Source organism: Microcaecilia unicolor, chromosome 3, assembly GCF_901765095.1.
Source record: "Microcaecilia unicolor chromosome 3, aMicUni1.1, whole genome shotgun sequence".
Classification (NCBI taxonomy): Eukaryota; Metazoa; Chordata; class Amphibia; order Gymnophiona; family Siphonopidae; genus Microcaecilia; species Microcaecilia unicolor.
Window position 1 is genome coordinate 107,481,736 of NC_044033.1, and position 14,981 is coordinate 107,496,716.

Below are 14,981 nucleotides of genomic sequence, written 5' to 3' on the forward strand. Positions count from 1 at the left end.
TTAGGTTCCCTGTGGCTTGAGACCATTGGAAGACTAAGGTCCACTGGGTCACTCTCAAATGGAGCCGTGCCATGGGAGAGACCTGTACTGTGGAGGCCATATAGCCCATCAGTCTCAACATTTGCTGAGCTGAAACCTGCTAGTTGTTGCAGATCTGCGAGGCAAGCACTACCAAGGTATCCGCTCTCACTAGAGGAAGGAAGACCTGAGCCCATGCTGTGTCTAGCAGGGCTCCTATGTACTCCAATTGTCGTACTGGATGGATACAGAAGTTGGGATAATTTATGACTAACCCCAGTAGCTCTAGCACCTGAATAGTAAACCTTAATGACTCGATTGCCCCCTCCTGAGATGTGTTCTTCACCAGCCAATACAGTAACATAGTAACATAGTAGATGATGGCAGAAAAAGACCTGCACGGTCCATCCAGTCTGCCCAAAAAGATAAACTCATATGTGCTACGTTTTGTATATACCTTACCTTGATTTGTACCTGTCCCTCCCAGGGCACAGACCGTACAAGTCTGCCCAGCACCATCCCCACCTCCCAACCACCAGTCCCGCCTCCCACCACCGGCTCTGGCACAGACCGTATAAGTCTGCCCAGCACCATCCCCGCCTCCCGCCACCGGCTCTGCCACCCAATCTCGGCTAAGCTCCTTAGGATCCATTCCTTCTGAACAGGATTTCTTTATGTTTATCCCACGCATGTTTGAATTCCGTTACCGTTTTCATTTCCACCACCTCCCGCGGGAGGGCATTCCAAGCATCCACTACTCTCTCTGTGAAAAAATACTTCCTGACATTTTTCTTGAGTCTGCCCCCCTTCAATCTCATTTCATGTCCTCTCGTTCTACCGCCTTCGCATCTCCGGAAAAGGTTCGTTTGTGGATTAATACCTTTCAAATATTTGAACGTCTGTATCATATCACCCCTGTTTCTCCTTTCCTCCAGAGTATACATGTTCAGGTCAGCAAGTCTCTCCTCATACGTCTTGTAACGCAAATCCCATACCATTCTCGTAGCTTTTCTTTACACCGCTTCAATTCTTTTTACATTCTTAGCAAGATAAGTAACACATACACTCCCAGTCTGCATAGATATGCTGAGACTACTGCCAGGCACTTGGTGAAAATTCTGGGGGAACATGCAAGGCCAAATGGTAGAATGCGATACTGGAAGTGGCATTTCCCCACTCAAAACCTAAGATACCTCCTGTGACTGGGAAGTATCGAAATGTGGTTATAAGCATCTTTTAAGTACAGAGAGCATAGCCAATCATTTTCCTGAAGGAGAGGAAGTAGGGTGCCCAGGGAAATCATCCTGAACTTTTCAGTCACCAGAATATTTTTCAGGGCCCATAGGTCTAGGATGGGCTAGAATCCCCCCTTTTCTTGATCACAAGAAAGTACTGGAATAGAATTCCTTTCCTTCCTCCTCTGGTGGTACGGGTTCGACCACTTGAGCCTGCAGAAGGGTGCAGATTTCCTGTACAAGTACTTGCTTGTGCTGAGAGCTGATGAAAGATGTACCAGCGACGGACTATTTGAAGCACCCAGTGGTCGGAGGTTATACGAGGCCATCTGTGATGCTAAAAAGTGAGCCTGTCTCCAATTTGTAAGTCATCCAGAAAGGATACTCTGCGCAGCTATGCTCTGCTGGAGCCAGTCAAAAGCCTGTGCCCTGCTTTGCCTGGGGAGCCAGCTGGGATTTCTGGGGATGGGGATGGCAAGGCTTCGGACAGGGACCTGAGTCGCTTGAGTAGACTGAGCAGAAGGCTGGTACCTATGCCTTTGAGTAGTAGGACCTGCGCCTCTGCACAGTCAAAAATTTTCTTGTTGAAGAAAATGCAGATGGAGGTTGCTGAGAGAGCGTGTGAACACTATCAGAGTGCTTTTTTATGAGGTCAATGACCTCTTCCACTTTCTCTCCAAATAAGTTGTCCCCTCGGCAGGGCATGTCCGCCAACTTCTCCTGAACAGCCTGTTCCAGGTCAGAGAAACGCAGCCTTGAAGAGTCTGGATGCAATATCAAAAGTATCATAAGTGCCCCTGGCCAAATAATGCCAACACTCTGCTTACTGGCCAACTGGTGAAGCTTGGCGGCCTGCTCCACAGGGACAGAATCTGCCAGATTAAATGTACTATTAACCAGAGACTCCAAGTAAAGGCTCATGTAGAGCTGGTAGGACTGGATGTGGACAACAAGCATCGAGGCCTAAAATGTTTTCCTCCCAAAAGAAACTAAGGTTTTGGCCTCTCGCCCCAGGGGCAACAAGGCATGAGTTCCAGAGTTCTTAGCTCGATTGACAGCGGATTTGACTACCAAAGAGTGGTGAAGCAACTGGGCCCTCTCGAATCTGGGAGCCTTCTAGATAAGATACTGCGTATCCACCTTCTTGGGTGCTACCTACACTGAAAGATGAGATTCCTAGTTCCTCATCAGTACATCCTTAAGGATAGGGTACAATAGCACAGTGATCCTTTCCTTAGGAGGAGACCTATAGCCCAAGACCGATAACATCTCTGCCCTGGGCTCCTCCTCCATCTCCAACTTAAATGGGATGGTTGCAGCCATCTCCCTGACAAAACCAGTAAAGAAAGAGCGCTTCTGGAGGAGATTTTCGTCTCTCTTGAGGAGGTGAGGGATTAGACGGGATACCATATGACTCCTCCTCTGAGAAGTAATGTGGATCTTTGTCTGATACCCAGGAACAGTTCCAGTCAGACTCCTCTTCCTCTTGAGAATCAGGAGACTGAGTCTGCACCAGCCTCAATCTACCTCCACGCTCTGAGTGTCAAGGTACAGCCCTTTTCTCCGACTACGAAGAAGCTTCCTCCCCCAATGTCAGAGGGAACACTGCCTGCTGAGGCCTCGGCTCAGACACCCTGCGAGGTGCTGGTGTCAATGTTCTAGATACCAGCATCAGTGGAGCTTCAGAGAGGGGCTGGGGCGCAGGCACCCTCGATGTCAAAGCAGGAGCTCTCTGCAGCAACTGTGCCAGCATCTCTTGGAGAATGCTCTGGAACCGCTCATAGAGGGCGAGCATTGGCAAAGGCATGGGAGCTGGGACGGAGGCAACTTGCAAAGTCATCAGTGTCAAACCCATGATGGGGTCCGGGCCACTTGATGACTGGCATACTAGCATCTCTTCAAAGGAGGGGGAGCGCTCCTCTTGATGCCGGTACTTCTCGGTAATTGGAGAGTCCAATGCCCCAGAGCTCCCAGAACCGTGCGTTGGAGGAGGACCAATGCTTAAGGTTCCTGGGCTCTGTGGTATTCCCTGCATGGTCGCGCCTGACGCCCTCTGATCATAGGCGCTGTGTAAATGCGGGTGCTACTGGCCTCTAGCGCCCACATTTACTTTTGATCATTGGGTTGCTGGTCCAGGAGGCACCCCAGCCAGACAGGATTTCAGAATACCCACAATAAACATTCATGAGAGAGATTTAGGGGAAATGGGACTTGATATACTGCCTTTCTGAGGTTTTTGCAACTACATTCAAAGCGGTTTACATATATTCAGGTACTTATTTTGTACCAGGGGTAATGGAGGGTTAAGTGACCTGCCCAGAGTCACAAGGAGCTGCAGTGGGAATCGAACTCAGTGCATGCAAATTAATATTCATTGTGCATATACTGAAAATCTGACTGGCTGGGGTGCCTCCAGGACCAGGATTAGGAACCACTGGCTTTTTGCAAAAAGAAATCAGGCCCAACCTGAGTAAAACATTAATGAGCTGAATCGCATACATATGCATACAAAGCAGCTCACTGCTATGGAAATGAGAAAGTTCAGGCTAAACTTCAGAACCTCCACGGTTCTAGGACAGTTAATGACACCTCAAGATGTGCCAGCGACACCCTTCTTCCACAGCATCACCAGACTAAGGCTAAAAGGGCCAAAAGGCCTAGAAATAAGCTCTCCTCAACCTCTGAACCAAAGGGGAGCAGTGGATCAACCAACACTATTTCGTATAATGGCTATCGAGGGCCAGAAGCAAATGGGGGATGTTCCTGCCCTTTTTTTTTTTTTCACTGCTGATTTTGAGATAAACTGAGCAGCTACAGCAAATGAGGTGATTTGACAAGGGGGCAGGGCTTAATAAAAGACCACATATTTTATAATTATGTGTAGGCGGCTCAAGGACATTTATTTTACTCCAAGCCACAAGGGAATCTGGACAAAGAAGTGTGACAGTGAGATTTCTTACAGCGCCTTGGGGCCCCTTTAACTTGGGCTGCTTTTCCTTATTGCCACAGCCAGAATGTGATTTTTCTGGCTGTGGCAATTCAACTACACTTCCCAAGGATTTACCAAACTAACAGTAAATCTTATAGGAAATAACTTATGGCAAAAAAAAAAAAGCATTAGAATATTTTATCATGGGTGGGTAAAGAAACCCTATGCTTTTCTCCAGAGCTTTTAGGGGTGTCCCGTTGAAATCCCGAGAGGCTAATTTCCCAGTGCTGCTGTTTTTCATGCAGGAGTAATGATATGCAATCAGATGAGCAAGCATTGAACAGCCTTTATAAAACACAACAATTCAGAGTTATTCCAAAGGCCTCATCCTGACTCTTAGAACTGTACGGTCTGGCGCCGCCCTGCACGGTTCAAACGATAACTGGTACCTTTGGTTCTGAGGGCAGATACAGAAAGCTTTTCTGCTTCAGGCTTCAGGGTGGGAGGCCTGTTGTGGACGAGTTTCCACCACCCTGGTTCCCCAAACTCCTGTGCTCCTGAGCGAAAGAGCAAGGGGCTACCCACGGAGAGGCAACCAGCCACAGTGCTCCACCAAGTGGATGTCTTCTTCCTACATTTAAGACAAAAAGCACAATTCAATGACATATAGGCATGGGACTTCTCCCAAATAGGGCTGGTGGAAGGGTATTAGACATCCAAGACAAATCAAAGCATTCCTCCCCTCAATTAACTCAATCATGTTCACCCTGATACCACCCCTCCTAGGACAATCTTGTAAAAGTGCATAGTGGGATGTCACATTGCTAGATATTAAACAGGGTATGCACTTTACACACAGTTTAATATTTCAAAGCATGATGCCCTGTTAAGCATTTTTACAAAATAATTGTACACACACACATTAAACAGGGTATGCATTTTACACACAGTTTAAAATTTAAAAGCATGATGCCCTGTTATGCATTTTTACAAAATAGTACAAAATTGAACACACACACACTCATATTCAAATATATAAGCGATGAGGGCAATTTCTAAAAGCCATGTACGTAAGTATTGCAATACTGGGACAAACCGAAGATCCATCAAGCTCAGCATCCTGTTTCCAACAGTGGCCAATCTAGGTCACAAGTACCTGGCAAGATCCCAAAAAAGTACAATACATTTTATGCTACTTATCCAAGAAATAAGCACTGGATTTTCCCCAAGTCCATTTGAATAATGGTCTATGGGTACCTGGGTCTTTGAAACAGAAGTGTAGACAGGTTGAAGGCGCTGGAGGAGCACAGAGCGGACTTCCGACAGCACGTTTTAAATGCGACAGATCGCATAAAAATAGAACCGCGCACTGTCAGAGGTCCGTTTGGGGGAGCAGCTGCTCCCCTGGTGCCCCCCCCCCCCCCCCCCAGCTACACCACTGCTTTGCCTGCTCTCCCTGTGGGTAAAAGTACATGATGATGGTTACATTAGTGTGCTTGATCTACTTCTCTAATTTGACTGCCCAATGGTTAAGCCGGTATCCTGCAGCAAAACAGCTCCTCAACAAGCAGCACAAGACACGGACTCAAAATCAGAGTTGATGAAACAATATACTCGCATGTGAGACAATTAAGTTTAAATAGGAGGCCATCAGTTCGCATTGTTCAAAACAACATTATCCAGCTGCTTAAAAAGCCACTGCGTCTAAAATATTTATACAAAAGCTTAGCTTCAAGGGACGACTTTCAATAGATTGCTCTGAAGTAGTTGCTCTGCCATTTACAAAACCCTGACCCAGAATCAGGTTGTCTATGAATGATTTATAATATAAGGGGTCCTTTTACTAAAGCTTAGTGCATGCTAAATGCTGCCTATCCTATTTTATATCTATGGGCCACCTGGCACTTAGCGTACATTAAGCTTTAGTAAAAGTGCCCCTAAGAGACTACAAAGTCAGACTGTTTGTGTTAAACTAGGTTGATACACATCATAGGTCTGCCATTTATAGTTGTGTCTTAAGCCGCTGAAAAATGCTGCTTTCTAACTGGTGGTCTCCTTTTAAAATCTAATTGTCATACTTCTGTGTATATTATTTTATCAACACTGTTTCTGAGTCAGTATCTTGTGCTTCTTGTTGTTCAGGAGCTGTTTTGCTACAGGATTTTGGAAATCTCCTCTTGGGAAACTGGTAATGGTTAAGCCGACCATGCATCCTAAAACTGCAGACAAGAGTCAGTTAGCCGCCTGGTTTCTGGTCTTTTGGGTCAAACCAATGGAATAGTTTGTGCCACTTGCTGAATTGTTTGTGTGTCCCTGTACGGGGGCATTATAAAAACTGGTTGATCTTGGGACAAAACTCCTTCTGAAACCGGGTCTTCCACTGCCCACTCCCCGAGCCCTTTCACGAGAAGCATTCCATTTCTTAGATATCCGTTTTCAATTTTAACGACAATCCCCATTCCAGTAGCTGAATAATAACTGTACAATCTGAAAAGCACTACAAAATAACAAGCTTTCACATATTTTAGTCTAAGTTTCACCATGATGTTTTGTTGGACCCACTGAACATACCTGGCTCCTAGTAAGAAAGTCCAGTGTTTTTCAATAAAAGAACAAATATCTTCTTTCCATCGGAAGTAGCCTTGACGACCTGTTCCTTCTAGGGAAAGGTTATACATCGCCAGCATAACAACCTGCCACAAAAAAAGACAACACTTAATTAAGTATGTCGTGTGCTTCTTGGCAGAAACATACTGCCTCAGCAATACAATCCCCTATCGTGTATTTCTTACTTCTTTATCACCTCCAATGGAATTCTGCACAAATAATGTAAGACCTGAGCACTGCCAAGCAGCATGGTTCAGTAATGAGCCACAAAATGAAAAACACACTGATGCCCAAAGAAACTAAAGAGCCAAGGAAGACTGAACAAAACTTGGAGAGAAAGATGTGAGCATCGCTGCCTGAAGGCATGCACTGACAGAATAATTCAGTATTAAAGACAGCCATGCCAAGGAACAGGGTGGCTAAGATAGAAATGGTAGAACCCCTACTGGTAGATATTCAGCCTGCAGTGGTCAGCAGTTTTTAAGCTGCTGACAGCTATGGGCAGAATTAAGTCTGGATATTTAGTGTCAGGTCATGTCTGGACATTAGCACTGAATATCTGGGATCAGGAGGCGACCTGGAAGTTATGCAGGTGCTGGCCAATATTCGGGGGGGGGGGGGGGGGGGGGGGGGAGAGAGATACTCAAAGCAAATCGGGCTTGCAACGTTTCATTTACACTGGTTTTAGCCAGTGTAAATGAAATCTTATTTTGCGGCTAATGCACAGAGGCTTTTGGCCATTGCTTTACTGTGCATGGAAGTAGTGACTGAAAGTCCTATGCTAATGAGATTGCTAGGATTAAAATGAGCTCACTGGCAATTCCTGCAATGTACAGAAAACTAGCTCACAAAAACCCTCTGCTCTAACAACTAGAAACTACCGACAGCTCTTGAGCTGTCATTAGTGTCCCGTGCTAACTTTTCTGTCAGCATGCTATGGCCTCTTACCCTCAAACCTTTCCCCGAGCCCAAGCCTTCCCCTGCCAAACAAACAAAAATCTCTTGTGGTCCCCTACCGACCTCTCCAAACTTATGGTGGAATCCCACCCCTCACATACTTTTGGTAGGAAGCAGGAGGGATGCCTACTCCCGCCTACCTTTGGGCCCACCCTCTTCAAAATGGCAGAGCCCCGCCCCTGCCTGGCACCAGGGTGGGATTCCACTAGATCACCAGGGCCAGTGATGACTAGGGAGTTGCGCTCAGCCTGGTTGGGGGCCAGCACATAACCAATTATGTTGCGTAATGGCAGCATAACTGGTTACCTTTGCAATCTTGGAAACATAGCCAGTTATTATCCTGACCAGTTTCTTTTGCCACTTTGGCGCTTGGGGGGGGGGGGGGGGGTACAAAAACCACTAGGGGATTAAGGAGGCAACCCCCCCCCCCAGTCCCTCCAGTGCAGCACTGCTCAATAACAGCTGTTTAGCAAGTCCTAAATGTGCTTGGTAGCAGTTGCAACTCTCAATGTTGATCTTTTAGGATACAGATTTTTTGTTCCCTTTTCAAATGGGGAATAAATGTCTTGCCACACCCTTGTCTGCCCAAAACACATCCACACCATGCCCTTGCCATCTGAATTTGATATGTGTATATATTGGCTTTTATAAAATGGAAACTTAGGGGGCCCTTTTACAAAGCTGTGGTAGGCAAAAAGTACTGCTGCAGGATACACAGAGGCATCCCGCGGTAGTGTGCCCAACAGCGCACACTAATCCCGTCCTAAAAAATATTTTTTTATTTTTCAGCACGGGAGGTGTGAGTATGGCTGGACAGTAGACATGCCCTGCACTAATTGGGTAGCACGGGCACATTGCTGTGCACTGCCCGATTACCGTGGGGTTAGTATGGTAAGGGCTCCCGCAGTAATGGCCACATGCTAACTGGGAAATTAGTGCGTGGCCATTAAAGAAACATATGGAAATGTGGCCATTTTACTACTGTGCTAAAAGTGGCTGCAGCATGCGGAAACTCCACGCGCCAACTTCAGTGTTGGCCACTTCTTAGCGTAGCTTGGTAAAAGGGGCCCTTAGTTATTTATGCAAGATAAATGTTTTACGTGCCAGTTTATCTGGGTATCAAATGCAAATAGGGCTTGTAAAATGAGGACCACAATGTCCTAAGGGATATTGAAAGCCACTGAAAATTTCCTACAGCCTTCCCCAATGTGAGTCTTTGCATAACTTCCTTTCAGTGACTACATATTCAGCACATTTAGACCTTTGCTTCAAATTCACTTCCTATAACAGAATCAGCCCAATTCTTCACCCAGGAGTATTTGAATCAGCTCAATGACTGTGACTGGACAGAGGTAGGCTCTATTTAATCTTACAATGAGCCTTGTTAAGGCAATTTTTGGAACCAGAGCTAATTTGGATTTGCTACAACAAACATGTGAAGACTTTATGGTTTCTTGTTCTTCTTAATTACTTTTTAAATATATAATGGATGATTCATATTCAAAGTGAGTATGTTGTGTAGATCAATGAAAAACTTTTATCCTACTTTAATGCACTTTGAATATTATTTTTTTGGACAGAAGAATGGGGAAATCAGTGTACAAGGGTGTGATATCTTTTGCAAGCCACTATGTATGATCATTTAAAATTATAATCTGGAAGTTCTTAGTGGTCCAATTATCCAAAGAGGAATTTCAGCTTTACTCTCTTAGATTATAATGTGAATTCCAAATAACTGGGACAACAGCAATCAGGTCATGTAATGAATTTTTACATAAATCACCCATAAATGTGAGGCTGTAGTTACTGAAAAGCTAGCTATTTAAACATTATAAGATTTGGGCACTGGCTGACAGGTTTGCTGTCAGATGAAAGAACAGACTGTGCTCTATCAAAAATATCATGTATTATCCATGTAGACTATATCCAAGTATGCCAATTTTGTTTTTTTCTGTTCAAAAATTGGCTAAAATATTTGAATTATAAATGTCTCAACAATGAATCACTGAAAATTGATCAGCATTATTTAACAGATTTAAGGCTGCAATTTTTTTTTAATTTGCGATTCTCGATATTTTATATTTAAAATGCACACCAATCCAACCTCTTCCTCCTCCAGGAACTCTCAATCGAAAGCACGAGTATGAAAGAGTGTGCATAATGCCCAGATGCACTTTCTGACACTCCAATCCTTTCCTTTTACTTCTTCACGCGTGAAAGAGCTTCCACTTACTTGCTGCCACGTGAGTTTCAGTCGATCAAACCGCTCCTTCTTATCCTCGGAGCAATCAGCGCAAGTAAACCTGAAAAAATTGTCCCCCTTGAGGTAGCTGGGCTGTTCTCTCAACCGGCCTATCACAAGAAAGGAACAAGAGTGCCTTTAAAATGAAACTGTAAACCGCATATGTCTAAGCAATATATAAATACTTGAATGAATGAATGAGGTATAAATTGAAGAATAGTCCTACAGGTAAACACAGCAGGTTCCATGCAAACAATCTTTGGAAGTATTTTCACTTTAGCTGCTTTGTCACGCTTCAAAAAAAACAAACATAAAAAGTCTACAGAAAGTTCAGGGGAAGGGTTTTCTGAACGTTATTCCACTGGACTGTGTCTCACTTGAAAGCAGGCCTCCCATCACATTTTGCTCATCTGTGGGTTTAGCAGAGCAAGGCAAGTGTTTGAGTGTTAAATCTGAAAGTTGGTGGATCCTGGAATACAGCATATCTTTGCAGATGAGCTGGTGCTCAAACATGCAACTCTTCAAAAACCCAGGGCCATAAATACTAAGCATTTTACTATGGAAAAATGAAAGAAAAAAAATAAATGGAAATGTCAAGTTCTAAAAGATTTTACCCAGGTAAAAATCCAGGTCTGAAAATCCTGCTCCCCCTCTACAGGTAAAAGCACCCATACTGATGGAGATGTATCCATGAATGGGGACTCTGCACCTGCAAATGTCTGTTGGGGAAGGTTCCCTTCATAAATGTGCTTGTAATTGTTGCAGGTAGAGAATGACACAGGGGCAGGGACCTACAGTAAACGTGGGAACAGAAATATAAAAATGTAACAAAAAAAAAGAAATAGGGACAGGGCAGGGACAGAGCCCGTGTGGATGAGGTGGGAACAGGGCTCATGGGGATGCCATGTCATTCTCTTACTTTGAAGGCTGTTAATGAATTCAACAGTTATGTTTGAGTGATGCAGATGACAATGTTTTCATTTTTTGTAAAAAACAAGCAAAAGTGCTGGCCACAACCGGCAAAATATGAAAGGGAGATCCTGTGCATTCCTGCTACTAGCATATCTTCTGAGAAGACATTTTCTATTGCAGGAAGGACAGTGGTAGACAGGAGAGCTAGACTGAATCCTGAGATTGTTGATGACTTATTATTCATCTACAGATTAAAAAATCATAACAGTGCTTCGTAGGGCATATTTCTCACCCAATAGGGCATAGGGTTGTATTTTGTACTCCTGGGTAGAATAGGGTTCCTAGGGGTAGTAGAAGTCAGCTATTGTTGAGGTTGGAAGGGCAGAGGGTGGTGGTTGGGGGAGGGGTTATTATACTTGCTCGTTATTTGTTTTCTATTTGTGATTTATAAACAGTTGCACAGAATATTGTTCCTTTTTATACTTTAATAAAAAGATTAAAAGGTGTTTGAGGTTTCTGCAGATGAGGACAGAGCCCATGGGGATGGAGTGGGGACAAATTTTGACCCCATGTCATTCTCTAGTTGCAGGGATTAAAAACTGTCCATATTTGGCTGGCGCTCCTATTACACCATGACCTGCATGTATGTCTACAGAGTGTCCCAGATCCCTCTACTATCGCAATCCAGTCCTCGAAGCATACTCACAGTGAGTCAGATTTTCAGAATACCTACAATAAAGGTGCATGAAGTAGATTTGTATGCAACTGAAGGAAGTGATACAGATTTCTCTTATGCATATTCATCACAGTCATCCTGTAAACCCAACTGGAGAACTGGATTGAGAAACACTATCCTATTAACACTTGGTTGTAGCACTGCAGCCTGTCTTAGGCTCCCTTTCATTAATGGAAAGCCAAGTGTTACTATCACACAATGCACAGAACTTTAATACAATTAGAAGACGCAAGATAGTTAATGCAGAAGGTGGGTTAGTGAATTAAGTTTTATGCTGTCAATTTTTCTATTGTAACTTGCTTGGCGATTTGCAGATAAGAGTGTAATTAAGTTTAAGCAAATAAATACATTTTCATCAAGATGGCTGTGGCATATTTCCCTTTCTTCTTTTGGAGTTTGCCTCTTTCTGACTCTTTGCCTTGCAAATTTTGGTTTCAGAGTCTGCATAATGTGTGTGTTGGATAAGGTTTCAGGAAGTGTATCATCTCTGAAGCTGACACACTGCCTTGCCAGATAATTAGGGGGAACTTTGAAAGAAGTCTTATGATCTGTGTTTTCATAAGAATAACAGAGACATACAACACAGGTGTAGCAATTACAGCACTGTGTCCGGCTGTGCTTAGTTAGGTAACAACCCAATCAGGCTGTGTTTTATCCTGACGTGGACACCTGGTAACACCTAACACAATGGTGCACACTGGTATGAGACAAAGGGTTGGAACACTAGTGCTACAAATATTACCTCCCTGACATTTCCAGTGAAGGTTATTCTGTGTTTCCACTTTCAGTGGCTTGTCTAAACTCTGTTAACATGTCACAACTGATGGGGCCAATGCATTAACCCTTGCATTAGAGTTTTGTGCTAAAGCTCACTACATGTTTTCCCAACATGCATGTAAAGAGAAAGTTTTGCATCTGAAAGTAGTAACCAAAATACTAACAAATGAGAAGCAGACAAAAAAGGTGCATAAACATGGAAGAGTGCACCAGAAGTATGTGCACATGAGTCTGTGCTAACAGTAGCTACATTTTAGGGCCAAAAAAAATATTCTATTGACAGATATACCAATGTGCTCAAGTACTATTCTGTAGATTAATATGAAGCTCAGTGTTTTCCCATTCTTAGCTGTGACACTTCCTACTCAGCTACTCATCCGCTGCTGTGTTTTGTTTTTATCAATGAACTTCCACAACTTAAGGAAAACCTGTGGGCTCTTCATGCTCGCAGAATGAAGAACAGACATGAAATCCCCAATAATGCCAGGCACAAACGAATGAGATAAGAACTTTTCAAGACAAATTTACCTTTACCTGATAACTTCTTTTCCTTGAGTCCTGCTAGACCAGTCCAGACTGATGGACTATGTCCTCCTATCAGTAGGTGGAGGCAGAGATATCAAGATTCCGATGACATCATCAATATAAGCAGAAGAAAGGAGGTGTTGACATCCCTGTACAAATCATTGGTGAAGCCCCACTGGGAGTGCTGTGTTCAGTTTTGGAGGCTGTATCTTGCTAAGGATGTAAAAAGACTTGAAGTGGTTCAGAGAAAAGCGATCAAAATGATATGGGGTTTGCATCACAAGAAGTATGAGAAGAGAGTTGAGGACCTGAACACGTATAGCCTGGAAGAAAGGAGAGATGGGGTGATATGATACAGACATTCAAATATTTGAAAAAACACACCTTTTCTACAGATGGGAAGGTGGTAGAACTAGACGACATAAACTGAGATTACAGGAAGGCCAAATCAGGGCTTTTTCAGAGACAGTGTGGTATATACCTAGAATGCCCTCCTGCAGGAGGTGGTGGAGATGAAAATGTTAACGGAATTCAAAAAAACATGTGGGATAAACATAAAGGAATCCTGTACAGAAGGCATACAACCAAACAAACTTAGCGGTGATTAGACGGCAACACCAGTAATTGGGAAGCAAAGCCAGTGCTAGGCAGACTTCTATGATCTGTGCCCTGATTATGGCTGGACAGATTCAGCTTCAGTAACTGGACCGATAGACCAGTGCCAGACAGATTTCTACTGTCTATGCCCTGATTGTGGCTGGACAGATTTGAATGGGCTGGAGTGGGGCTTCGATGACAACTTCAGAAGTTGGAGAACAAGACCAGTGCTGGGCAGACTTCTACGGTCTGTGCCCTGAAAATGGCAAGGAAAAAATCAAGATCAAGTATACATATGTAGTATCACATCATACCTTATGCTATGAGTTTTATCTTGTTGGGCAAACTGGATAGACCATACAGGTCTTTATCTACCGTCCTCTACTATGTTACTATGTAGGTGGTGCAGCAATGAGTATTCCAACATGCTAAAACCAAAGCTAAGAATTAACTAACCTACATACACATGGAACCCATTATCAACTGGGGAAACCCTACGCAGATCCCAGAATAAAGAAAACTATGTATAATGAACAGGAAAGGGCAGCCTAAAGCCCTGGACTATGAGGACTCAAGACATCCCCTGGATGGGTCCTGGACTGGTCTAGCAGAATGATCAAGAAGGAGAAATCTATCTTACCTGATTATTTCCTGTCCTTGAGTCCTGCTAGACCAGTACAGATTGACAGGATGTACCAAAGTTTATCCCACTGTGCAGAAGACAAGGTACCCTATACACTGCTTATTTCTAGAATCTGCAGCATAAAATGTATTGTACTATTTTGGGATCCTGCCAGGTACTTGTGACCTGGATTGGCCACTGCTGGAAACAGGATGCTGGGCTTAATGGACCTTTGGTCTATTCCAGTATGGCAATACTTATATACTTATGTAACAGTTCGGCCAAAGGCAGTATCTCCTCTGGCCAGAACATCAATCTTGCAATGTTTCACAAACGAATGCAGTGAAGACCAAGTGGTTGCTCTGTAGATATCCTCAGGGCTGATTGCTCAAGCTCCCACCAAGAAGTCACCTGAGATCTAGCTCAGTGAGCTCCGAGACCTGCTGAACCCTCTTTTTGATTAAGAAGGTAACTCCTCCTATGGTTTCTTATATCCAGTGGACATTAGTAGATTTTAAGACAGTTTCGCCTTTGTACTGCCCATGAAACAATATGAATAGCCTACCTGACTTACTACATGAATTTGTGACTTTCAAGTAACCCAACTCTCTACATCCAACTTGTCTGACTCCGAAAAAGGGGGAGACCATCTTCAGCAGAAAGGATGGTACCATTCTAATGGAAACAGAGTCAGCTAAAAGAGACAGATAAGAATTTCTGCAATTTGGATACTCTCTACTCTCCTGAGTGAACAAATGGCCACTAGAAGGACTGTTTTCAATAACAAAACCTCCAGAAAAGAATGCTTCAAAGACTCAAATGGA

At 43.8% G+C, this 14,981-nt stretch overlaps 1 protein-coding gene across 1 annotated transcript in view; it reads right to left on the bottom strand.

Moving 5' to 3' along the window:
• Positions 1 to 14,981, bottom strand: part of KAT14 (lysine acetyltransferase 14) — a 67,008-nt gene that overhangs the window by 44,440 nt on the left and 7,587 nt on the right. The window contains exons 2-4 of the mRNA XM_030196244.1: positions 9,980 to 10,098; positions 6,754 to 6,875; positions 4,632 to 4,813 (exon numbers count right to left, since the gene is read on the bottom strand). Coding sequence (XP_030052104.1) covers positions 4,632 to 4,813; positions 6,754 to 6,875; positions 9,980 to 10,098 — 423 coding nt within the window. The remainder of the gene's footprint in view (positions 1 to 4,631; positions 4,814 to 6,753; positions 6,876 to 9,979; positions 10,099 to 14,981) is intronic.